Source organism: Nelumbo nucifera, chromosome 1 (genome assembly GCF_055504915.1).
Source record: "Nelumbo nucifera cultivar China Antique chromosome 1, China Antique-T2T, whole genome shotgun sequence".
In the NCBI taxonomy this organism is placed as follows: Eukaryota; Viridiplantae; Streptophyta; class Magnoliopsida; order Proteales; family Nelumbonaceae; genus Nelumbo; species Nelumbo nucifera.
In genome coordinates, this window is record NC_142649.1 from 103954193 (window position 1) to 103981703 (window position 27511).

Below are 27511 nucleotides of genomic sequence, written 5' to 3' on the forward strand. Positions count from 1 at the left end.
TCTGATTTGAAATTCAGAATATCGGACTTACATCCAAATTCACTTTATTGTCATTAAAATAAAGAAAATTTAACTTTCAAAAAATTAATTACTTTTTACTTATATGACAAATTTATATTTATATAAATATAAAACATTAGATTTAATAACTATAAATATTATAAAATTATTATATATATAATAAATTTTAATCAAACCTGAATCTTAACAGCTCTTAATATAAATCTTGGGAAAAATCTATGGTTCTGGAAAGATATGATACCAAAAGAACTTTGACCAATCAACCCCTAGTGAATTTATATAAAAAAAACTTGATTGGTTACCACTTTTACGATTTGTACAAGTCATCCAATATCACACAAATTCTTTAAGTCAATTGGCTATAAATAAGGTATAAAAAAAAATCTTTTCACAGCTTCTGTGAAGAATGATGTATTGCAATCAACACCATAAACATGTATTAATTGTAATTTACATTTGTATGCAAAATGCATATAAACGTGGGCTGGGAGGTATTTAAGGGATAGGTGTCAATATACCATGTGATTACTCATTGTGCTTTAATAAGGTGATTACTCAATGTGCTCACTAAGGTGGTGTTTGGTACCATTGAGTATTGCATTGTTGTTTTATGAGAAAACAATAATGAATATTGTTTGGTAGTGTTGCTGTCACCTAAGCAGATGCAATAATACTATACACAAATTTCTTTTTGGTAAAAAAGCGGCATAGTGTTGTTGCCACATCAATAATAGGCAATTCACGGGTTGCTTGTAATAGTTTTTTATTTTTTTTTGAAGGTTTCAATCATGTTTCATTCATTCAAGAGATTGGTAAAAAGAGATGCCAACCAGGCCAAATAAAGACCAGAGATACATTCTCAAGAAGAACAAAACGAATAAATGGAATTTAGGAGAATCAGAATAATTTCTGTAACTAAACCACCATAATTGGTGAGTAAGGTGAGTTAACTTCACCAACAGAAGTGGATAAGAACATCTCCAAATCACCATAACTGGCAAGTAAACTAACAATAGGAGCTACCAACCAAACCGAAAACTGACAGATGAAGTTACACAGCCACAAGCCAAGAACTGTAACTTCTAGCTACGCTAAAAAACTGCAGAATACGCATCATCTGTAACTTCCATCCAGTACACCGAAGAACTGCCAACTGCAAGTTGTCTTCCAAAGAAAACCGAAGAACTGCAACGCCCAACCACAATGCCGGAGAGCGGAACGTCCATACACAACGCCGAAAAACTATAACTACCACCTGGAAAGCCGAATAACTGAAACTACCAACTAGGACGTCGGAGCACATCACAGCCATCCAGGATGTCGGAGAAACTATCGTTTGAGCACTATCTCGGTCAACTGCGATGTCAAAATGCCCGCAGAAAGAAAGCAAACAAAGAAAAGCAAAGAAGATGAGAGAAACAGAGAAAGAAAGGGATGATCCTCGAGAGATCTAGAGAGAGAGAGAGAGAGAGGAAAACATAGAAGAGGGGAAACAAAGAACTTGAGAGAGAGAAGGGGGAAAAACACCAAAAAAGGGAGAAACAGAGAGGGGAAAAACATAGAACAGATGAAAACCTCTCTGAAAACAGAGAGAGACAAACCATGAGAGAACAAGAGAGAAAACCTCATTGGGAACAAAGAGAGACAAAGTGGGGCGAGGAGGGGGGTGTACCAAACAACTCTACTGCGGACTTCGGCGCTTCCCAAGAGACTTCAGTTGCTTGTAATAGTGAGCCATAGCAAGAAATATCATGAAGAATGTTTCACAAAAAAAAAAAAGACTTTCTTGAGTTCCAGGGTGGTACGTTTTTTAGCATTTTTTAAGAAACGGCTTACCAAACAAAAGATTAGATAGTTTAACCAGAAACGCATCATTCTTCTTCTTCTTCTCGCTCTTGCTTGCACATGACTTAAGAACTGTTCTACTATACAAGAAACCCAAACAGAGTTGATAAACTATATGTAACGTGATTTAATGTCTTAGGGAACGTTAAGACAATGAGATGTTTTTGCCGATGTTAGATGTCCCCGCCAGTTAGCTATTAGATGGACAACCCTCACATGGTCTAACTTTTTTTTTTTTCTATTTGGTGCTATGCATCATTGTTCTCCCTGGTCCCTTTTTCCCAAAGCTAGGTGTGGGATTTGATTCTGCATCAATGCTGGAACAAATCAACTAACACACCAATGAGACAACCCTCAGTTGGTGGTACCAGGGTTCAAAGTATTGGAAACGCCAAATGTATTGGAAAGGCAATTTTAAGAGACATATCGGGATACGCCTTGGATACGCATGTATATTGGAGAAAAATTAAGATACACATAGATACGCTTAGAAACACTATAAGTACTTTAATAAATCATAAAAATATATCAACAACACTAAATATAAGACCTCAATGAGGTGTATATACATTAAATTAATATATTTTAATGTTTTTATGAAGAAATATATTATAGCTAATTATAATTTCATTAAATATCTTATGCTTAACTACAATTTATAAATTATAATTCTTAAGTTTTACTGTTTTATGGGATGAGAAAAACCCAACTCTCCTATCCAACCATATAACATGCATTGGCACAACTTCCATGTGAAAATATAATTAATAATTATTTATTGTTTAATAAATATTATTTATTATTCATTTCCAAAAATTATAAAAAATAAATAAACATTTTATAATATATTCAAAAAATAGTTATTAAAGAAGAAATTTCAATTGCTTTGTGGATATGATAGATCATCCATAGAATTATAATATATTCAATCATTGTAATCAAATGATAAAATATAATTAATTAATTAATTATTTTTTTATTCTAAAAAAATTATTAAATAAGAAATTTCAGTTGGTCTGTGGATATGATAGATCATCCATAGAATTATAATATATTCAATTGTTGTGATCAAATGATAAAATATATTTAATTATTATTTATTTTTTTAATTCTAAAAATATAAAAAATCAAAATAAATATTAAAGAAGAAATTTCAATTGCTCTATGGATATTATAGATAAATCCATAGATCTAAAACATATTTAGTCTTTATAGGCAAAGAAAAAACTTACATTTTCAAATTTTTTTGTTAATTTATATTTTCCCCAAATATCTTCATGAAATTTCCATAAATCTACTGATAGCACAAAAAAAATCGTGATTTTGAATGTAAAAAATGTAGATCAACATAAATTTAAACATTCAAGAAAAAATACAAGATATTATAAAAGATTGAAAAAATTACTTATTTTTGCCATATTTTTTCAAAATTTGATAGATCTTTAAAAAAACTAATAATTCACACTTGTTTCTTGCAAACTTTTGCAAATCTAGCACTCTAGGAATGAAGTTTAGAGTCATTTAGGGGTGAAAGAAGGCTTATTTTGGGAAAAAGAAGTTTGTTTTTCCCCTTTAATTTTTTTTTAGTTTTTGGTTGTATCTTTTTCATCGATATGCCCCGATACACCCCCAATATACCCCCGATAGGCCCCCGATACAAGTCCAATACTCATGAAAAAAGACAAAATGTCCGATTTCTATTTGTATCCAAGGTTTAAAATTTCGATACGATACGCCCGATACGGGGCGTATCGTGTCGTATCGTTTAAAAACTAATACAATATACGCATGGAAATTGGACATTTCGTCTTTTTCATGCATATTGGACCCGTATCAGGGGCATATTGGGGCGTATCGGGGCATATCAGGGGTGTATTGGGGTGTATCGGTAACGTATCGACGAAAAAGATACGACCAAAAACTAAAAAAAAATTAAAGGGGGAAAGCAAGCTTCTTTTCACCGAAAAAGCCTTCTTTCACCCTCAAATTATTCTAAAACTCCAAACTTCATTCCTAGAGTGCTAGATTTGCAAAATTTTTCAAGAAACAAGTGTGAATCGTTAATTTTTTAAAGATTTTTCAATTTTTGAAAAAATATGGCAAAAAAAGGTAATTTTTTTCAATTTTTTTATAATATCATGGTTTTTTTTTCTTGAATGTTTAAATTTATGTTGATCTACATTTCTTACATTCAAAATCACAATTTTTTTGTGCTATCAATAGATTTATGAAAAATTCATGAAAATATAAATTAACAAAAATTTTGAAAATATAAGTTTTTTCTCTGCCTATAAAGACTAAATATGTCTTAGATCTATGGATTTATCTATCATATCCATAGAGCAATTGAAATTTCTCTTTTAATTTTTTTTGATTTTTTATATTTTTAGAATTAAAAAAATAAATAATAATTAATTATATTTTATCATTTGATCATAACAATTGAATATATTATAATTATATGGATAATCTATCATATCCATAGACAAATTAAAATATCTTCTTTAATAATTATTTATTTTTTATTTTTTTATAAATAAAAATAAATAATTAATTAATTATATTTTATCATTTGATCACAATGATTGAATATATTATAATTATATGGATGATCTATCATATCCAAAATTGAAATTTCTACTTTAATAACTATTTTTTGAATATATTATAAAATGTTTATTTATTTTTTATAATTTTTGGAAATGAATAATAAATAATATTTATTAAATAATAAATAATTATTAATTATATTTTCACATGGAAGTTGTGCCAATGCATGTTATATGGTTGGATAGGAGAGTTGGGTTTTTCTCATCCCATAAAACATTAAAACTTAAGAATTATAATTTATAAATTATATTTAAGCATAAGATTTTTAATGAAATTATAATTAGCTATAATATATTTCTTCATAAAAACATTAAAATATATTAATTTAATGTATATACACCTCATTGAGGTCTTATATTTAGTGTTGTTGATGTATTTTTATGATTTATTAAAGTACTTATAGTGTTTCCAAGCGTATCTTAATTTTTTTCCGATATATATGCGTATCCAAGGTGTATCCCGATACATCTCTTAAAATTGCCTTTCCAATACATTTGGCGTTTCCAATACTTTGAACCCTGTTCATATTCTATATCATTTTTTCAAAGATACGATACAACACGCCCCATATCAAGTGTATCATATCAAAATTTTAAACATTGAGTGATACACATGGTCTAACTCAAATACTCAATTTAATAAGGTAAATTTCTCATCCCCATGTTAGAAGTTCCAGCCAGTTAGCTATTAGATTTAAGTGAATCATACAAAGCACCTCGATAAACACAACTTGGATTTGTGGACTAAGAAAAAACTACACTCAACAGGGCACATACGAACTGTTACACTGTTTCTTATTAGACCCTCTGAATCTCTGATTAGAAATTTGGAACAGCATGGACCAAGAAGAAATAAACAAAGAGAAAAACGGTCACAATCACAAAATCATCGTTATTGCCGTTATGTCATGAACTGAACCTGTCACTGCCAACTGATTGGCAATGGAGCTCATATAAAATCTTATAATTATGATTTGTGAAATAAAAAGAATTGTCACCTCTCTCCCTCTCACACACACATGTCCCTTAGCTCGAGCTACCAAGGTCAGTATCACTTCCATCATCTACACCATAAAAGGAATAACTCATGGTAAAATAAATCACAAGTGATTGGGAAGAGTGCTGCAAAGAATAAAAGAATATGTTATGACGTTATAAGATGAAAACAAGGAATGTTGTTAGGAAAACCTAAGGATAAGCATCTCCAAAAAGAAAAAGGTGCAGGAAAAGTCGGCTTTTGTGAATGGAGACAAACCATTGCACTCGAACTACAAAGTTAAGTAATTGAGGTATAACATATTAAAAGATTTATACTATACACCGAGAAATACTAAAAAATTGGCATTTTCTTTCTGTGAATGAGCACTCAGGCAGTATATTGGTTTTTCTATTAATTGATCAAACTCAAACAGGGTACACTTAATCAAAATTTAAAAATTCCAATGAAAATAGTAATTGATCTATTAAATGATACAAAAAGGCTTAATAAAATCCGTATCAATAATTTTTTATTTCAATTTCCAACTCTCTGTGGAATAAAGTGGTGAGCATCTTAGGTTTCCCATAAACAGAACTTTATTTTATTGCCTTGGTAGATTCCAGCTTGTGAGAAAGAGAAACTAGTTCAAACAGAATTCATGGCTAGAGCCCACTGATTGGGACTCTTCCTACAACCATGAATACAAATACAAGACATGTAAATTGATAATTGAATTCTTTGATACAGCTTATGTATACAGTTCTTCGATGTTGCACTCCCCAAGGAAAACTTTGATGCTCTTAGGTGAACCACAGTTGCCCTCAGCAATAAGTGCTCTATCATTGGCTGCCACGTGCGCGACAATCTTGAATATCATTTCAATCTGTTGAGAATAAAGAAAGAAACAATGAGAAGAGAGCAATCCTATACACATTTAGAAAACGAACTAAACACTGCCAAGGAACAGTTGGGATTTTGATACATACATCAGCAGGAGCATGGCAAAGGTCAGCTATCTCTTCCACTGTCAAAGGTTCCACAGGCTCCTTGCAACTGAAAACAGAAAAATGTACAAACAATAAGTACTTAAAGCAATGAACTAGATGAGAATGATTCAAAGAACGAGGAATTATGTGTAAGATGAAAACAAAAATAGGGCAACAGATACCACTGGGGAGAAAACAATAGTTTATTATTTAAAAGAATGCCACATGTCACTATTTATGTTAGCATTCACACTCAATATCCCTCAATGGTTTTCCTACTTCCAACTCAAATATAGACTAAACAAAAATATTGAAATAGAATAAACAAAGAAATTAGTCAGGCCTCTAGGTAAGTCCAACACACACACACACACAAAGTAAATTTCACAACTCATAGTGTGGGTCAAAAGCCTCTCTTCAAATGTCAATATTTGACACTTGACCACTTTAACCAATTTGCCAATTATTTAAATTGAACCTGTAGCCTGTAGATCTTCTAGAAGGACCACTCCCAGCATATAATCATTAATCAACCTGAAAATTGAGTAGCTATTAGTAAATTTCTTGAGCTGCCTTTCACAATTCACAAATAGGATGGCTAAGAAGCTGATTGATTTTTTTACTGGCCTGCATATTTTATCTCTAGAATTTGTAACTTTTCTTTGGTTCTCTTCCTTTTCGTCAATCATCCAATACATGGGTTTTTTTTTTTATTTCTTTTGAAGGGCTACACAAGGAGGGTAGCCCATTCCCCAACCCAGGTGCAGGCAGGATTCAATCCCAAGTCTCCGCTAGAACCAGCAGGAGACCTTACCAACCCACTGGTTGGCATCTTGCATCCAATACAAGGGGTATTCCCCAAATGGAAAATAGACAAAGAGGTGTATCAAGTGTAGGATATTTCTAATCTTGGTTACTTATATGGCAGTCAACTTTAGAAGGATCATTAGAAGGTGCCAGTTGGCTCACAAAATGGCAATTACCCCCTGCATATACCCAAATATCAAGTAAATATATGCCCCCACTTAGATTACCAATAGTTCTCCCACTCTTGCATGTTTAGCATAGGACCACTTCACCTAAGTCCAAGAGAACTCCATTATCTTCAGTGTGCCATTCTAAACAAGTTAAATGTCCTACAAATAAGCCAATCTAAAGATTTTTGCTACTGATCTAAACCATCCTAACAGTGTTTAAGGACAGTTTGGTCCTTAAAAGAGGTTTGAGTATACCATACGATTGTCAAGGTTAAATTTTCCATCATGAAAATCTATGTCATGTTAATCTTACAAAGTGAGGATATTGTTGCAAGTGCTAAGTAACTTGAGGTAAATGTAGGGTAATTTCATAAACCTGAGGTAAATGTTTAGGAACTTCAGATAGAACATCTGTAATTTACTCCATAGACAAAATGAGTGAGTTATGGAGCTAGTCTTTAGTTTCTGATAGGGTTCAAAATCCAGGGACTGGATTGTGTATGGTCAGTCTACGTCAAGCAAGTTCAAAGAGATAAAAATTCAAACTGACCAATATGAAGAGGCCTATTAGATGTCTTCCGCCCTGGTAGGGTTGGGTTGGGTTTCAGATAGGTTGTGGTTCAGGTCAAATGAGGTATCATAGTATAAAATGTATACAAATATTTTCACTTAGAAGTTTTTGGGAGTTGAACCCACATCCTAGAAACCTAGCTTCAATGCTGAATGGGGCTCTCAACCCTGATGGGGCTTTGCAGATAACCAGACTTCTCATGTCCTAAAGTGTAGGGAATTTAGCTTCTCTGAAAGAGGAAAATTGTAAAATTGATTATCATCACAAAAAACAGGAGGTCGCTTTTTTATAGTTATAAGGAGGGCCTTTTAATTTTGAAGAAATGCACTTCAATCCTAGTTTACTGTTGACTTGGATTTGAAGCATACCTAGCTTCATTTAGTACAGCCAAAACCCTCTTCTGAAGAGCTAATACTTCTGCTGCTGCCTTTTTCCCAGCTTCTACACCTGAAATTTGTATTAAAAACACAGAAGGAGAAATTCGTCAGATGCATCTAGACAGGATGTACCATTTACCAATATAGAATGTATCAGAAGTCTTCCCAAAATGTGTTCCAAAACAATAATGAATATGAGGAAAAAAGAAGCAAAATTTTACCAGGTTGGTGATAAGCATTGATGTTGACCAATGAAGCATAGATCCCAACAGCTCGTTCATACAATGCTATTAAGGCCCCCACAGATCTCGGATTCACTTCTTGCACTGTGACTGTAATAGATTCTCGATTATTGGCATAAAGGGCTGATCTTGTCCCCTGTAAAAATTTATATCAAGTTACATAAAAAGACCAAATGGCAGGAAAACCTTATAAGATTTACACTTATGCTAAATGATCGTGCATAACATTAACCGGTAGCAGAAACAAGGAAAATATCTGATACATCAACTTAACCATTACTAGGGGTTTAAACAGATTGAATTTGAATAAAATCAAGCAATATTTGAATTCAAATTCAATTAAATATTTGAATGTTCAAATTGATTTGAATTTGAACAATTTATTAGTTTAGGTAATTAATGTATATATAATATAAATATCTTAGATTATATATAAGAATTATACACATGTATGTAATCAGTTCGGATATTTATCAAATTGAATCAGGTCATATCCAAATCCAATTCAATTATGTCGAATATCGAATTTGAACTCATATTTTTGGATACTGCTGACACCCCTACTAATTGACAATGCTAATTAATAATAATAACATTAGGCATCTAGCAGGATGAAAAAAAAATGTTTAGTAATTTCCATCCGGAAATTGCACAATTCTAGTATGGCATATGTGAGTCAGTCATGCTTATCAGATTAGAATAGTAACATGTTCATTTTGCAGTTAAGAGATCTAAAGCTAAAATGGTAGATTGCCTTCACTGTTGTGACAGAAAATAAAGATGAATTCCAACCAGAGTACTAAAACAAAAACTAGTAAGAGCAGTAAATAATATAGCAATAAATAGGACAGCAATGAAAAGGTCTAGGGTTGGCTGAACCACACAAGAGAAAAAAAAATGTTTCACTCAAATAGAACAATGAATTTTTTATTTACAAAACATTGTGCACATTGTTAACTTGTTATTTCTACAGAACTATATATAAATCCCTCCAAAACCTACTAAAACTCAAAAGATACACATAAAACTCCTACTGGACTATCAGATGACAGAAACTGTAGTGGTCCCATGACTCAAATCCCAACAATAACCTGAAAAATTGTATTGTTAGTTTCCTAAACGAACCCTAACTCCCAAGGAAAAAGACAACCGAAACCCTATAGACTTGATCAATATAGAGGGTGATTTTAACAGAATACTTATTGAGCCATGAGACAGATAAACAGTTTGCACAGCAACACAATGCCTGCCATATATCCAAAATTCAAGCCAAATCAATGGTTGGATGATGAGGTAAAATTGTACAAATTAAGGGTGCAAATCAGATACCTGATTTTAAGAATTTCTACTGCATTTAGGCCTGGATACTCGGGCTGGGCCCTTTACATTTTAACAAATTCTCTGCCCAGGTCCCAAAAGACACCAAAATATGGTAATAACTAGTACTGTAAAGTGTAAACCAATCAAACAACCATGAACCATCTTGTTTCAAGTGCATTTCTTTGCTTTTGAAGAATTTGTGAACTGCATGAGAATATATTCTGTAAGCAGTTCAAGTTTAAATCATACATTTCAAATTATCAACCATATGATGTTAATTAGTTTGCCTATTTATAATTGAGATGTGTGCAGTGCAAGGATCTCACATGATATTAAGTGCAGTCACCATCTTTAATTAAGAAAACAAACATGTATATATGATAGAGCAATGACACACTATTTTACTTAAGACAGTGTACCAGAGAGATTTCATAGGATTAAAAATTCAAATCACAAATAAGAAACAGCAAATGAAACTTCATTGAATTCCTATTGAAAGGGATTAACTTAGGATTTAGATAATTACAGTTAAGCAGCGATATGACCCATAGAATCCAGATTGTGAGCTTTGAGATCAAATCCAGTGACCGAAAAAAAAAAACTCTAAAACATTCCTTTCCTCCCTTTGGATGCATTTTAAATACTCAAAAAAGTGAAAATTTGGCATGCCAAGCATCTCTCAATCACTTTACCTTAGGCTTAGTTTGGGAGAGTGCAAATACAAGGTTTAGAAATACTGCATACAAGGATTTGCACAGTACGTATTTGTATTTGCACTCTTCCCAAACTGAGCCTTAACTACAAAAGAACTTTTATGTTACAAAGGATTGAAAATTAACTTCAATATCTTCACATATTAGTTTATTACCCACTCAATCAATTGACTCATCCACAAGGTTAACTAAAACCAGATTGAGAAGATCCAAAAATTATTTACCAGAAATTGTTTTGTTTTATAGATGAACATTATAAAATCCCTTCTTACCCCTCCCTCAATACAAATAAAAAGGATTATTATCTTCTAATAGAAAGGATTCAGAATTCAGTCTACTTAGTTTTCCTCCCTTTCCTGCTCCAATACAAGACAAGGAAGAGTATGATAAAGCCATAACCATATTACTAAAAAAATGTGCAAATAGGCGCCTATCATTATGCAATGATAGATGCACAAATATGCAATTGTAAATGAGATCCTGAAAACTTAACTTTTTTACTTTCTTGGATCAGAAAATTTAAAACTACATATTAAACCATGAAATATTAGAAAACTGACCTGTAGCATTCCAAACAAATAATCACCACATGTGACACCTGGTTCCAGCTCCCAATCATGACCAGGGGGCCTATCACGTAATACTTCAATGAAGGTAACAAAGAAGTTGTGTACCCCCTCCCTCAGTTGTTGAATGTAGCTGTACAGGAAGGGAACTGCAAGTGTAGGCTTAACCAATCTTAACATATAAAATGTATATTGTAGGAAACAAAATGCAAGAAAAAACCTACGCATGCTGATCAGTGCTCCCTTTGTTCCCATAGACTGTAAGCCCTTGATTCACCTGCCAAAGTGAAAAAAAAAATTATATAGCGCAAACTCTATGGGAAGTTTTTATCTATATATGAACTTTACATTGCAGGGAGTGCCACATGCTATTGAATTTCTATATGGAGAAAATTCCTGCTGCGAAAAGTAGAAGGAAAAGATTTCTAACAGAACCAAGCATCATGAATGTAAGAAATAGTATGAATATTGGAAGTAGTTTCCCACCTAGTTGCATCTTGCATGGCCCTGTAAGAACATCTATATCTTTCCCAGTACAGGACACATCACACAGATGCCCCACCCAGACAATATTCATACATTGTTCCCCCATAGTAATTGAAGGAAACATGCAATGCAAATTCAAGCCAGAAAAATAATACTTCAGGCCTTGGGACACCTACAACTACTACAGTAAAGAAATCCATCTTTCCCAGTACAGGGCACATCATGGAGATGCCCCACCCAGACAATATTCTTACATTGTTCATCCATAGTAATTGAAGGAAAACATGCAGTGCAAACTCAAGCCAGCATAATAAGACCTCAGGCCCTGGGATACCTAGAACTACTACAGTAAAGAAACCCATGTTTAACAGCACCAAAATGCATTTACAAACTTCACTAACCCATGAGGCCTCCCTTACCCATGTCAACTTCTAGAATTTTTTAAAATTATAGCATATGATTAAGTTTCGTTCTGGTTATTCCTTGACAGTATACAAAATAGGATAAAATATTTAAAGTACCCATAAGTTTTGCAAAATGGACTAAGTAACACCCTCTGGTTTCAATAATCCCTTAAAGTACCCTTCAGTTTCCTAAAAATAGGACATCACCGATCACCGTTATCTCCTGATGGAAGTGCACAAATGTCTATATTGACCCTCATTATTTTTCAAATTTTCAAAACATGGCAAATGAACTTCCACTTTTTCTTCTAAACAATTCCTACCTTGGTCTTCTTGGAAGGACTCCTCTGAAGCCCCAACTTACAAATGATCTGATAAAACTGATTTAAACAAGTATAAGAAAAGATGTAACAACAGAGAAAAAGAAAGGAATGTTTGGTGTATCATGCAGATCCGGTAGAGAGAACATGTGAGCGACTTTTCTTCTTCTCTGACCAAACCCTTTCTCCTTCTATTCTCTTCTTTCTCTTCTTCTTCTTCTCTTCTTACTTACTTCAGACCTAGAACTGAACTAGGGTTAATCGAATCATTCACATGGTATCAGAGCCCTAGAAAATCAGTTTAGGACTCAGTTTTTTTTTCTCCCTCCGTCCTCCTGAGATCGCCATATCAGAACTTCTCTTTGAAGTAACTCGTAAATGAATTGGAGGATTGATAAGGGACCAAAAAGGAGTGGTCGTTTTTCCTTCTTGGAGGTAAATATGCCTCCAGTTGCTGTCATGGTGGTTTGGTAGAAACCCTCTAATCGATTACACGAAGGGGGCTGGTTGTGGGCAAGTGTGAACAGAAATCTATAATCGGTTGATAGTGGAGTGTGTTCTCTCTCTTTTGGGCTGGATTTCGTCCATGTTGCAGTGTTGATTGGGAGGTATGCATATGAACCTTTTTTTTTCTGTTTATGCCTGGATATGAATGGTGATAGTAGGGTTTTCAGGTGCTGAACCCATGACAGCAGCAGTGTCATCATAACAGTACATTATTGTGTGGTGTGTGGTGTAGTGCTGAATGGTAAAGGGTGATTTTTGCTTATCGTAGTTGGAATTTTTTTGTGGTGTGAGGTGATTTTGTTATAATGGCAACAACTGGAGAGGGTAGTGATAATAAGACAGGTGTTATGATTTCTCCTGGTTACCTGAATGTTCAAATGACCTCTATCAAATTAATGGTGAGAACTATGTGTCATGGGCTAAATCAGTGGAAGTGTTCTTGAGAGCCAAGAAAAAGGTGAAACATGTGAGAGAGGAGAAACCCTCTTCTGACTCTCTAGGGTTTAGTGAATGAGAATAGGAGGATGCACAGATTATGACCTGGTTGTGGAATAGTATGGAACCTAAAATTAGTGTGAATTTTATGTTCCTGGATACAGCTAAGGAAATTTGGAACCATACTAAGAAACTTTATTCTGGCCAAGATAATACCACTAGAGTGTACCAACTTTACTAGGAGTACTTCAACCAGAAACAGGGTAATCAAAGCTTAGAATAATACTATGCAAGCACGAAAAACCTCCGTAATGAGCTTAATGTGTATAACCCTCTAACTCCATATGTTAAAATTCAGCAGCAACAACGAGAGCAACTTGATGTGACAAGGTTTTTAGTGGGTTTAAAACCCGAATATGAACCTGTTCGAGCAAAAATATTAGGTGGATCTGCTCTCCCCTCTCTTGAGGAAGTGTTTGCCCAACTTCGGAGGATTTCTATTGAACCTACAGAGTCTTCCTCTCTCTCTTGAACAGGTCTAGTTTTGTAGTGATAAGAGGGGGAGGTTGTGGAAATAGAGGTGGTGGAGGTGGTTGTGGAATTCTAGGGACCTGAGGTGATCCTATGTTTAATCGTACTGGTGGCTACAGTGGAGGTCGAGATTCAGGGGGAGGTTGTGGTAGAGGAAGAAGTACTGGTACTAGGAGGTGCACATACTGTGGATTAGAGGGACATACTGTTAACTTCTGTTATGACTTACATGGTCCACCCAACACTTGGGCCAATCATGCCATGACTAGTGGTAGTGGTACAGTTAGTGAGAACTAGTAGGCTGATCAGACTCCTTCTACATCTACTGGTGCTTCTAATTAGGAAATGGTGAGTGTCCCACGTGAGGAGTATAAGAAGTTTCTTCAGACATCCTCTCAGTAGAACACAACTACTCTTGCACATTCAAGTATGGCTTGCTTGGCTTCCAAACCCTCACATTGGATTATTGACTCTAGAGCCTCTGATCATATGACTGGGACTCAAGGTGTGTTTTCTTCACTTTTTCAGTCTTCTACATCCCAAACAGTTACCCTTGCTAATGGCTCTACCTCTCCCATTTGTGGTGTTGGTGATGTTGATCTTACCCCCTTATCTTTATCCTCTGTTTTATATGTACCAAAGTTCCCTTTTAATCTTATGTCTATTAGTAGATTAACCGTCACTTAATTGTTCTATAACCTTTTATCCCTCTTCTTGTGTGATTCAAGATCTCAAGAAAAGGATGAAGATTGGTGGAGGGCATGAGGCAGGTGGATTGTATTATCTTGACGATGGTGGTTCGAAAGTAGCTCTTCAGTCCACTCTTACTCCTCTCCAACGGCACTGTATCGTCGCTCAAGGCCCTGAAGTTATTGGTCTCATCTTTAAGTCGCCTTTCATCGTTGGATTGTGAGCCGTGTCAGCTTGGGAAACACCATAGAGTCTCTTTTGGTCCTAGAGTTGATAGTCGTGTTTTGAGTCATTTCTCTTTAGTCCATTCAGATGTTTGGGGTCCAAATAAAGTAGTGCCATACAATGGTTATAAGTATTTTGTAATTTTTGTTGATGATTATTCAAGGATGACATAGCTCCATCTTATGAAAGACAGAAGTGAATTGTTCTCAATTTTTCAAAAGTTTTATGCTGAAATTCGTACCCATTTTGGAGTTCATATTAAAATTCTTCACTTGGATAATGCAAAAGAATACACCTCAACACCATTTCAGCAATACGTAGAGCACCATGGGGTAAATTCACCAAACTTCTTGTTCTTATACCCCACAACAGAATGGCGTGGCTGAACGGAAGAATCGACACTTGAAATTGCTCGGTCCATTATGCTTGATGTGAATGTTCCAAAGCGTTTTTGGAGTGATGCTGTCCTTACATCATGTTTTCTCATCAACCAGATGCCCATGTCAATCCTTGGAAGTCAATCTCCCTTCTTAGTCTTGTTCCCTACTCTTTCCCCATTCCCTCTTACACCTAGAGTCTTTGGTTGTGTTTGTTTTGTTCATAATTTAGGACCTAGATTGGACAAGTTAGATGCACGTGCTACAAAATACATCTTTCTTGGCTACTCTAGAACCCAAAAAGGGTATAAGTATTATAACCCTAGCTCTCATTAGTCCTTTGTGTGTTCTGATGTCACTTTCTTTGAGTCAGTTCCATTCTTCTCAAGTGTTGATGTTCCTCCTCCTGCTTCTGTGTCCCCTTCCAATTCTAGTTGAAGACCCTCTTCATACAATTCCTGTTCTATCTCAGTCGCCGTCTTCTCAGTGGAGGTTAATACTGAGAGTCCACCAATCACACAAGTGTATACTCAAAGAAGAGCATCGGCCCCTCCTCCAGTTCAGCCCTCGTCAACAGATCCTGCAATTGCACCTCCTCCTTCTGAACTTGATCTTCCTATTGCATTGCGGAAAGGTAAACATAGTTGTACATCTCATCCTATTTCTCATTATGTTTTTGTTGCTCACCTTTCTGCTTCCCATCGACAGTTTTTATCCTTGTTATCATTTATTTCCATTCCTAAGATTGTCCAAGAAGCCATCACTTCTCCAGGTTGGTGGCAAGCAATGGAAAAGGAATTGTCTACACTGACACACAATCACATGTGGGAACTTACCACTCTCCCTCTTGGTAAGCATGTTGTTGGGGATACAAGTGGGTTTACACAGTGAAATATCTTCCAGATAGAGTGTGGAACGGTTGAAAGCTAGGTTAGTGGCCAAAAGCTATTCTTAGTTATATGGTGTTGACTAACGTGTGATTGTGTCCTCTCCATAGGTGAAGGACACCTGTCCCTCCCACTTAAAGAGAGGGAACTCCCATACGGAACACATGTTTTTTAACTTTGATAATTTGCTAGCAGATTAGCCAACCCACTTATTTGGGTTATAAATTATTTAAATATTATTTGGAAAAAAATTCTTCCAACAATCAGGAGGAGGTTGAAGAAAGTCTAGGCTGTGAAGGATTCCTTTTATTTTTGTTTTTTAGAGAGAGTAACAATTTTATTCAAAAAAAGGAGAGAAATACATGAGAGAATGTACAAAAAAGAAAAAGGCTTTCTAACTCTCTAGCAGACACTTTGGCTAAACAAGGGGTGGGAAGAGCAAATCTTTTTTGGGCATTGTTGTAATCTAATTTTTAATGTTAGGGAGGGTTAAGAGTTTTTACCCCTCCCTTCTTTTTGTAATTTTCTATCATCTTCTTAATAAAAGTTGTTGTTATTGATCAAAAAGAAAACAACAAAAAAGAAAAAAGAAAAAGGCTTTGATACAAGAAAAAAGCCAAAAATCCACTCAAGACATAGGTAAGCTATTTGCACTATACAAAAAAATTTCTCCAATCCATATTTAACTAAAGAGAGCCATTTAATTTAGTTCTCTTGGAATCCATCTATAGTAGCAGTGAAGGGAAACAAATATTTCTTTAATTTCATGGAGTTGGACAGCCTCCAAGGACCAGTCCCAAAATTGATAGCTCAACCAAGACATTCCTAGAGTCACCCTCCACTAGCAGAGAAGCAGCTTGGTCTTTGGCAAATCTGAGACTTGAACTTCAAGTTTAGAGGTAATGAGGTATCCCTTGCATTTTTTTTTTTATCAGCCAAAAATCTTTAAAAATTTATCGAGTGATGCTTGTGAATGATTCGATTAACCCTAGTTCAGTTCTAGGTCTAAAGTAAGTAAGAAGAGAAGAAGAGAAAGAAGAGAATAGAAGGAGAAAGGGTTCGGTCAGAGAAGAAGAAAAGTCGCCCTCTCTCAGCCAACCCAGTTTATAATTATACTCTTTGCATTAGATTACAAAAGACAGATTTGTATTAAGTATGGGACACACAACTTAAACCCAGAAAAAATAGACAATTTAACCTTAATTAGATAGACAAAAGACTTAATTACCCTTGTACTGTCGATTCTAACACTCCCCCTCAAGTTGGAGAGTATATATCATATAGTCCCAGCTTGTCACATATATAATCCACTCTTCCCCGACTCAAACCTTTTGTAAACAGATCTGCCCATTGCTTTCCTGAACTCACATGAGTTGTATTTATCACTCCACTTATCACCTTTTCTCTTACAAAGTGGCAGTCAACTTCGATATGTTTTGTTCTCTTGTGAAAGACTAGATTAGAAGAAATGTGAGCAGCAACTTGATTATTGCAGTACAACTTCATGGGTCTATCAACTGAGAACCCAATTTCCTGCAAAAGATTTTTAAGCCACACTAGCTCACATGTAGTATGAGCCATAGCCCAATACTCAGCTTCAGCATTGCTTCTTGCCACCGCTGTTTGTTTCTTGCTCTTCCAAGTTACCAGATTGCCACCAAGGAAGGTACAATACCCTGTAGTGGATCTCTTATTAGACACAGATCCGACCCAGTCAGCATCTGTATACCCCTATATCTCAAGAGTTCCTCCACTCTTGTATAACAGTCCACGACCTGGAGCTCCCTTCAATTACTTAACAATTCTTAGAATTGCTTCCCAATGTGGAACTTGAGGACATTGCATAAACTGACTCACCATGCTTACAACAAATGATATATCTAACCGAATAATAGTCAGGTAGTTCAATTTACCCACCAACCTCCTGTACCTTCTAGGATCATCAAATTCTTCATCTGCATCAATACTCAACTTAACATTCGGTTCCATGGGTGTTTCAGTTGGTTTGGCACCCAACAACCCTGTTTCTTCAAGTAAATCAAGGACATACTAACTTTGGCACAAGTTAATGCCATGCCTTGACCTTGCAACTTCTATCCCCAAGAAATACTTTAGCTTACTCAAATTTTTTGTGTGGAAGTGATCCTGTAGAAAGTTTTTCAACCTATCAATCCCATTGTTGTCACTACCAATTATGACAATATCATCCACATACACCACTAACAAGATTTTCCCAGCTTCTGATTCATGGTCTAATTGGCACTGTTTCATGCCAAAGTTCACTACTTCACTGAATCTACCAAACCACACACGTGGAGATTGTTTCAGTTCATAAATCGCCTTCTTAAGTTTGCAAACTTTACCATCCTCCCCCTGAGCAACAAGCCCTGATGGTTGCTCTATATATACCTCTTCAACAAGATCACCATGTAAGAAGGCATTTTTTATGTCAAGTTGAAAGAGGTCATACATTGCTGCTAAAGAAATCAACACCCGAATTGAACAAATCTTAGCCCATAGGAGAAAATGTCTCCGTATAGTCAACACCATATAACTAAGAATAGCTTTGGGCCACTAACCTAGCTTTCAACCGTTCCACACTCTATTTGGAAGATATTTCACTGTGTAAACCCACTTATATCCAACAACATGCTTACCGAGAGGGAGAGTGGTAAGTTCCCACGTGTGATTGTGTGTCAGTGTAGACAATTCCTTTTCCATTGCTTGCCACCACCCTGGAGAAGTGATGGCTTCTTGGACAATCTTAGGAATGGAAATAAATGATAACAAGGATAGAAACTGTCGATGGGAAGTAGAAAGGTGAGCAACAGAAATATAATGAGAAATAGGATGAGATGTACAACTATGTTTACCTTTCCGCAATGCAATAGGAAGATCAAGGTCAGAAGGAGGACGTGCAATTGCAGGATCTGTTGACGAGGGCTGAACTGGAGGAGGGGCCGATGCTCTTCTGTGAGTATACACTTGTGTGATTGGTGGACTCTCAGTATTAACCTCCATTGGAGAAGACGGCGACTAAGATAGAACAGGAATTGTATGAAGAGGGTCTTCAACTAGAATTGAAAGTGGACACAGAAGTAGGAGGAGGAACATCAACACTCGAGAAGAATGGAACTGACTCAAAGAAAGTGACATCAGAACACACAAAGGACTAATGAGAGCTAGGGTTATAATACTTATACCCTTTTTGGGTTCTAGAGTAGCCAAGAAAGATGTATTTTGTAACACGTGCATCTAACTTGTCCAATCTAGGTCCTAAATTATGAACAAAACAAACACAACCAAAGACTCTAGGTGTAAGAGGGAATGGGGAAAGAGTAGGGAACAAGACTAAGAAGGGAGATTGACTTCCAAGGATGGACATGGGCATCTGGTTGATGAGAAAACATGATGTAAGGACAGCATCACTCCAAAAACGCTTTGGAACATTCACATCAAGCATAATGGACCGAGCAATTTCAAGTGTCGATTCTTCCGTTCAGCCACGCAATTCTGTTGTGGGGTATAAGAACAAGAAGTTTGGTGAATTTACCCCATGGTGCTCTACGTATTGCTGAAATGGTGTTGAGGTGTATTCTTTCGCATTATCCGAGTGAAGAATTTTAATATGAACTCCAAAATGGGTATGAATTTCAGCATAAAACTTTTGAAAAATTGAGAACAATTCACTTCTGTCTTTCATAAGATAGAGCTATGTCATCCTTGAATAATCATCAACAAAAATTACAAAATACTTATAACCATTGTATGGCATTACTTTATTTGGACCCCAAACATCTGAATGGACTAAAGAGAAATGACTCAAAACACGACTATCAACTCTAGGACCAAAAGAGACTCGATGGTGTTTCCCAAGCTGACACAGCTCACAATCCAACGATGAAAGGCGACTTAAAGATGGGACCAATAACTTCAGGGCCTTGAGCGACGATACAGTGCCGTTGGAGAGGAGTAAGAGTGGACTGAAGAGCTACTTTCGAACCACCATTGTCAACATAATACAACCCACCTGCAACAAAGGGGCAGGAGATTAAAAGGTGGTAACAACTTTCTCCATTTGCTTTGCATAGGGTACACCAATGCGAGGAGATACACAAATTAGGTATTTTTTAATGTGCAATACATCCAAAGTGTTAATTTTACCATGAAAGACTTCCTAACAAAAGGACCCTAACTTGGGAGGAATAGGTTTGGACCAGATTTCTTTCACAAGACAAGGCTGAGGGGTAGGGGATGAACACAAGGAAGAGAAAAAAGAGACACAGGAGAAAATCCCTTAGGATGGGGAGTCCAAACCCAATTATCTGGTTTAGAGAGATCTAGAAGCACGGAATCAAGGATTTGTAGGAGCAAGGTTACCCTAACAAGCTAATGGTCTCTCAAATGTCTCCTTCGGCCCAAATTCCAATTAACTTCAGTCAACGAGGAGGAGGACACAAACCGGTGGACTGGTTCGTTTTTAATAACGAAGAGTGTACAAGAAGGAAAGAGATCTTTAAGGGTAGAGTTGCCTATCCAAAGGTCCTCCCAAAAGAGAACTTTATCTCCTGAGCAGACGTCATACTTGATAAGGCTAAGAAACTGAGGAAGCACTCAACAAATGGACTTCCAAGGGGAAGCCAGAGTAGCCCTCGCAGATACCCCAGCATCCCAACTATTGCCTGCACATCCTTGAATACTACCAATAACCTCTTGCCAAAGCCTCCCCTTCTCCAACAGCCATCTCCAGAGCCATTTGCCTAACAAAGAGACATTCTTCTTCCCTAAATTACCTATCCCTAAACCCCCTTGCTCTTTACTTCTGCACACTAATTCCCATTTAATCAAGTGGTCCTTCCTTCATTAGGCTCCCATTAAAAACCCCACATCAGTTTTTCTAATTTTTTCACTTCCCTCTACAGCATTTTAAAGACAATAGATAATAAATTGCAAGGCTCCTTCAGAGAACAGTTTTTGGACAATGATGAAGAAAACTTCTCTATAGATTTTGGTGTGATGGTGAAATTTAGGGTGTGATTGCCTAGGGTTATCCTCTTACATCTTCTCTTCTCTTCTCTTCTTTCTTTTAACCTGATATTTGTTTCTATTCTGCGCATCTGCAACCTCAGTTTAGTTGTAAAAATAGTACTGAAATCACAAAGATCCTGAATCATAATCCAGTTAAGGCTACGTTTGTAGCTCTCAGTAATTAAGTTTTACCCAAGGTGTATCCATCCAAGAATTCAAACATTTTCAGCCAGTATTAATGCAGTAGTAGCCTTAAGATGGTTTGCTTGTATGCATACCCGATTACCATTGAGGTCAAATTCCTTCCCAAGTGATTCCATGACCAACTGCTGCAGATACCTACTAAACAGTAGCAAGCTATCCTTGTAAGGAAGTACAACCATATCCTGTGAAAAATCAAACATAATCAATGCACCTCCATCTGTTGGGGAAACACAAAGTATGCAAACATCTCAAGCAGTATAGCAACTATGAATAGAAAGAAATGGAATACAAACCTTTGACCCCACTCCATCAGAAGCCCAATACCAGCATAAAGCAAGCAAAGCTGCAGGGTTATTCTTCACCTGAACAAATTAAAAGAAAAACAAATATGTTAGTAATGGCACAAGTCAAGCTCTAAGTTTTGTAAAAAGTGACAAAACATAAATCATACATATGACGGGATGAAAAGGGAAAAAAATAAGGAATCAGATCCAGAACATTACCACACTGGCCCTAGTTGCCTCATCCATTAGGGATGCACCAGCAAGCATTTCTTTAATATCTATTCCCTGAAGCAAAAATAATTTAAGAATAAAAATCAAAGCCAAGATATGAAAAAATAAAGTTTCTGGATACTCAATATAACAAATACATACCTGGAGTGCTGCAGGAAGTAGACCAACTGCAGACATTTCAGAGGTTCTACCACCGACCCAATCGAACATTGAAAATCTTGCTAACCACCCTTCAATCCTAGCTGTGTTATCTAACAAAGAATTTTCTTGTGTAATAGCAACGCCCTATGCATGGACATGTTGCAACAGATATATTAAAAGTCCTATATAAAATCAAGAAGATAAGTTTGTATTCCCAAAATTAAATTTAGGTGCACGAGTTCTTAATCTATGTTGATACACATCAATAGGGTTAGAATTCTTCCTGGTGATACAATTTCAAATCAGTCTATGGGAGCATAGTCAACCTTCTACATACATCATAATGGTCACCAAACTCCAGAATAGCACCAAGGGTCTAAGGAGAATGCAAGGACTGTGCAAGAGGATCATCCAGAAAATGTCTGTCGCACTTGAGAATCGGAACTGCATTTAAGGTGCATTCCCCTAGGCTTGAGACCTAACATGAGGCAAACAGCATAAGCCGTTCCTACACCTCAAAGCCAGAGGCATGCACATCAAGTGAATGGGGAAAAAGCATTTGAAAACTGCAAGATCTCTTTTAACCCCTAAGTTGTCTTGGAAGAAATAAAGTGGCTTCTTTCAATCCAAATAGAAAAATGTGTGGGAATATGCAAATATATATTAGATTCTCAAAAATTTAAGTTCATTTCACCCAAAGAAACAAGAAAAACACCAATAAAAAAATAATAAGCATTGATAGTTTTTATTACTAATAAATAATAATAATAATAATAATAATAATAATAATAATAATAATAAAAGGATATTTTCCAATTTATTTAGATTATAAAATATATTATACTGAAAAGCCTATATCAGTTACTGATGCATGAAAACAGGAAAGAGCCCATGCAGAAAGGAACCAGTTTTCTCTAGATTCCTTATTGAGTGGCAACTTTGTAATTTTTGGTATTCTTTAGTTTTTTGGAATTTATTTTCCATTATGTTGGTGTCTTAGAAATAGGGCTAATTGTTTTAAGGGGTCATATCAATTTAAAGAGCCATATTTATCTACTAAAAGACAACTTAATAAGCAACTCTGTTAAGCCAATTCAGCAGCTATCATTTATCAAATCGACCCTTGGGCTTGAAATTTGGTAATAGATAATATGATTACATCTAATTGGCAAGAAAATAAACTGAAAACTAAAATTAGAATTAGAAACTAAAAGTTATAAACCTGTTTTGAGAAATCAAGGCCAGCATCACGAAAAGCCTTCTGTACTTCCAACAGACCATTCCGAGTTTCAGGGGTACCACCACTCTGAGCAAGTTTTGAGTGCAAATTTTCATGACATATATTCAAAGCCAATAAATATATATATATATATATATGAGAGAGCAGACTGCAGAGGTTATCAAAACCTAAGCAACTTACCTTGGAAATCACTATAATAAGTGTTGAAGCCAACTCAGATCCAAGCTGTGCAATTTGATGATCAATTCCAGCTGGATCTGTATTATCAATGAATCTTATCTGCACTAAGCACAAAAAGAAATAAATAGCCATGAGGCCCATTACCCCCACCAACCAAAAGATCAAAGCAGATATGAAAAACTTAAGCTAAAGAACTCCAACAAAGAAGGTTCTTAATCCATTACAAATTAAGGGGAATTATCCTTAATGCATGAAACTACCTCTTTAGTTCTTAAGGTAAATCTAGAAAGTCAATCGACAAAATTAGCAGTGTTTCCAAGGACTCGGTTTAACAAATTGTTCAACCACTGTTACCTAAAGACCTAAAGAACATAATTTCATATCATATAACATACAATTGTAAAAAAAGAAGACAAAAAGAAATACAACTAAGAATAATAAAAAGTTTAAAACCAATAATAAAGCAAAACCTGATTCAAAATACAGTCAAAACTAACATCCACCCTCATCACCCTGCCAAGTGCCAACCACCAACCAGATTTTATAGCAACACTAACAAAGAAACAAATAGCATTTTAACAACTTATTGAAACTCATATTGTTCAGCTTTGTTTCTTATATTCATTCAAACTGCTTGTAAACAGGGGGAGGGGCCAGACAGGAAAATGATACGAGACAAAGTTTCTTTTTCGATCAGTTATAGCCAGTTAAATATGGACACACAAATCAATCATTTATTTATGACCTAGCAGCTTGTAATAAAATTTATAAGCAATTGAGAAATAAAATGTTCATTGAATATGGACAACCAGTATCAAAATGTGCCAAAATGGATGAGAAAAAACATTAGTAATGGGAAAATCAGAAATTAACATGTCCAACAGAAAACTAGATAAGTTTCCTTGGTCAAATTCAAAGGACAACTATTGAAATCATAAAAGTGAGTGCTTCAAGTAAAAAGATAAAAAAAAAGATCCTGGATACAGTAGAATATAATAAATTAATATAACTAACTCAAAATCATTGAGAAAAGTCTGACACAATAGTGGTGGTGGGTGACAGATTCTGCCAAATGTCCATAGTTTAAAGCAGCAGCTAAGTGAGAAACAGAAATCATGACCTACTGCATATGGAAAACATCTACACTAAAATAAAATCACTTGGTTAAGAATGAAACCTTTGATTAAGAGAAAGTCCATCTGTGCAAAAGAATCAAATAACTCATTCCAACAAAGAGGGTAAGAATGGTACAGCGTCTTGAAACATTTCAGGCATACCTTAAGAGGAGGATTATCTGGAGCTAAAGCCTCTGCAACAAACTGTGGTCCCAGAGCTGAGCCTCCAATCCCCACAGAAAGAACCTGAGTAAAGCGACCTGCTGGAGATGATGGGGGCTTAATCTGTTACAACAAAGAATGTTGGATGTTTGGTTAACATTTTCCAAAAAAAAACTAAAAAACAAAGAATGTCAGACATAGAATAACAGAAAGTTAGGAAATATGAACAATCCTAACCAAGGTTCAAAATATCGACATGTATCGGCCCATATCGGCCGATACGTATCGTTCCAGGACCCCTCCGGTACGCCCCTATAGTGGGTGTATCAGGGGTCTGACCGGTTTAGGGGGTGGAGGAGCCCTAAACCAGCCTCCCTGAACCGGTTTCAGAAAATAAAAATAAAAAAAAAACAGTATCGATTTGCCCGATACGCCCCTACCAGCGTATCGGGCGTATCGATATTTTGAACCTTGATCCTAACACATATTAACATTTCCCAACATGTAGTAGTGTTGTTTATAGCGACCAATAATACTTGATTACCTAACTAGGCAACTTTTTTTCTATTTATTTGCTTTAACAATGATTTTCTTTTTGAGGAAAAAGAAGTTTGTGCCATTCATTAGAGGTTCTAATTTCATATATATATATATATATATATATATATATAGAGAGAGAGAGAGAGAGAGAGAGAGAGAGAGAAATGGTAGGGGTGGTGGGTGATAAAATTAACGGCATTTTAGCCAATATTAATTCAAATGTGGCATGAATAAAAGGTAATTGTAATACCTAGCTGAAAAGCTTACATATCATGGTAAGCAATGCTATGTTTCATCCGCTGCACAATGCCAAACACCATACAAAATAAATACAGAGGGCTTCCCAGAATTCTCAATGCATGATTCCTCACATTGTATTCAAATTAAAGAAAGATCTGTTAGAGGATTGGGGTGTGTTTCATGATCTTGGAAAAGACGTTATTTTTTACTTTCTCAGAACCAGTAGGAGTTGGAAATTCAATAGAGCTTAGTTACTTACAGTTATTCAAGGATTGAGGTTGGCAAATTCATCAAAGTTCAGGGACATGCTTATTAAAGGAGATTCCAAGACTATATATAGTAGGGCGGATGAAAAGTGAAATGGAGGTCAGATTCCCGGTTCAATGTTTACAGGCAGCATATACGTAGATCCCTTGGTCTGTTAACTTTCTTGTGGATTCCCTGTCTCATGAACGGGTCGACATAGATTGCTTAGTATGGGGAGGTTATCCCTTAGCTGATTGCAAATATTATTTGTGCGGCTACCTTGGGTAGATGTGGGGGAGTAGCAATGGCCTAGCCCCATAACACTAACAGCCTGCTTGTAGATATAACGTATAGTGATACGTTGTATAGACCTTGTAGGTGTTTCTTCTTAAAGTTTCAAGTTACTGATAAAAAAAGAAGATATTAATGCGTTTAGAACATATCATCTTGCTTCTTCAGGTTTCCTTTTCTTAAGAGAGAGGAGGGATCTGCAAAGTAGCCTGTTTATTTCGCTATATTTTTGTAATAAACTTGCATATATAATGCCAATTTTGGTTAGTTACATTGCGTGACTGTTAATTACCAATAATACCATTTGCTTCTCGCAGCGGAAGCTAAAGCTAACTTTTAGTGGTCTAGAAAACGCCCTAAGTCAATCGACAAAAGAATGTCAAACGAAATAGCTCAAAGGAAGACGAAAGAAGGACCTGACCTTACCACCGATGACATCATTTGCGAACTTGCAGATAGCCTCGAGAGTGTTGTCAATCTGCGAGAGGAGAAACGAGGTAGGCGCAAGCCGAGAGTTCCGAAGCCAGTAATGACCAACCATGCGCCCCTCGTCAGGATTAGCAATTGCTCCCCTCTCAAGCTCCTCCATGGCCCTGAAAGCAGCTTGGAGCTTCGGTTCCATCTGTTCCACGAATTCGTCCGTAAATCCAATCCGACTGACATCAAGATACAGCCCCAGCTCCTTGTGTTGGTAAAGCCAATCAATGTAACGACGCCATAGAGCTACCGGATCCTTCTCCAATTCCTTTTGAACGACGTCCGGCCTCAACAAATTCGCCGGAACCTCTCGACCAATGGATTGAGTTGGCCTGAGATGAAAAGAGCGACAGGAAGACCGAGCCACGAGTTTGCAACGGTTCGGACATGAAACAGAATCATTTCTAGGAAACCTGGGAGATGGAGCAAGAGAAGATGATGCCGTCGTTGCTGTTCTCGTTGCTCTTACAATGACCTGTTCGGGCTTAAAGGTCGACGAAGAAGAAGTACAGACGCCCGAGGCGCATGCCATTGCAACAGCTAGTTGACGAAGAAAACGAGAGAGAGGGAAAGTATGAAAGAGAGAAGCCCCTCACTCCATTAATTAATTTTTGGTTTTTTCCTTTCTGGATTGAAGCTTGAAAGCTTGAGTGGTTGGTGTATTATGTGTATGAATGAACTTTATTTGAATCTCCTCCTGGATCGCGTGAGCCGTACTTGTGCGGACGACGGTGAGGAAGGCTCGCACGCATCGTTTGAGATGTCCGCCGTTGTTAGATCAACAATTACTAATATGCCCTTATGGAATATTCAGACGCCCACCCGCCTTCCGTGTCGATTTCCACGTTAATGTGTCCGCAGTCGCAGACTCGCAGTTAATGTAAGCTTGTACTCCATATGAGACGAAAATGACCTACATTGGTCTTTTGCACAGGTGAAAAGGAGGGTTAATTAACGGTGTCGTGGTGTAGTTGGTTATCACGTCACTCTAACACACTAAAGGTCTCCGGTTCGAGTCCGGCCGACGCCAATCTTTTAATCCTATTTTTTCTAGTTTCCATCAA

The 27511-nt window shown here is 36.2% G+C and overlaps 1 protein-coding gene across 2 annotated transcripts; it reads right to left on the reverse strand.

The window, feature by feature from the left end:
* Positions 1–5957: 5957 nt before the first annotated feature.
* Positions 5958–27174, reverse strand: LOC104608602 (glucose-6-phosphate isomerase 1, chloroplastic-like). 2 transcript variants are annotated; one of them, XM_010274634.3, is made up of 15 exons: positions 26392–27174; positions 24654–24776; positions 23377–23475; positions 23179–23262; positions 21957–22100; positions 21804–21869; positions 21594–21662; positions 21375–21482; positions 11431–11483; positions 11201–11339; positions 8587–8743; positions 8357–8435; positions 6919–6974; positions 6441–6507; positions 5958–6337 (listed from the first exon to the last, which is right to left on the reverse strand). In XM_010274634.3, exons 1-14 carry the CDS (start codon positions 26977–26979, stop codon positions 6482–6484), a joined length of 1791 nt encoding a protein of 596 aa, XP_010272936.1. In that variant the 5' UTR covers positions 26980–27174; the 3' UTR covers positions 5958–6337; positions 6441–6481. The 2 variants fall into 2 exon arrangements, with proteins under 2 accessions (XP_010272936.1, XP_010272935.1); XM_010274633.3 differs by lacking the exon at positions 6919–6974.
* Between the last annotated feature and the right edge of the window lie 337 nt (positions 27175–27511).

Bases quoted from the DNA above. Each gene is read 5' to 3' on its own strand.
- LOC104608602 (XM_010274633.3), bottom strand. From the start codon at position 26,979: ATGGCATGCGCCTCGGGCGTCTGTACTTCTTCTTCGTCGACCTTTAAG. The intron at 23,263-23,376 runs GTAAGTTGCTTA...AAACTTGCTCAG, and splicing joins TTATTATAGTGATTTCCAAG to AGTGGTGGTACCCCTGAAAC. The intron at 8,744-11,200 runs GTCAGTTTTCTA...AAATTTTTACAG, and splicing joins ATTTGTTTGGAATGCTACAG to GGGACAAGATCAGCCCTTTA.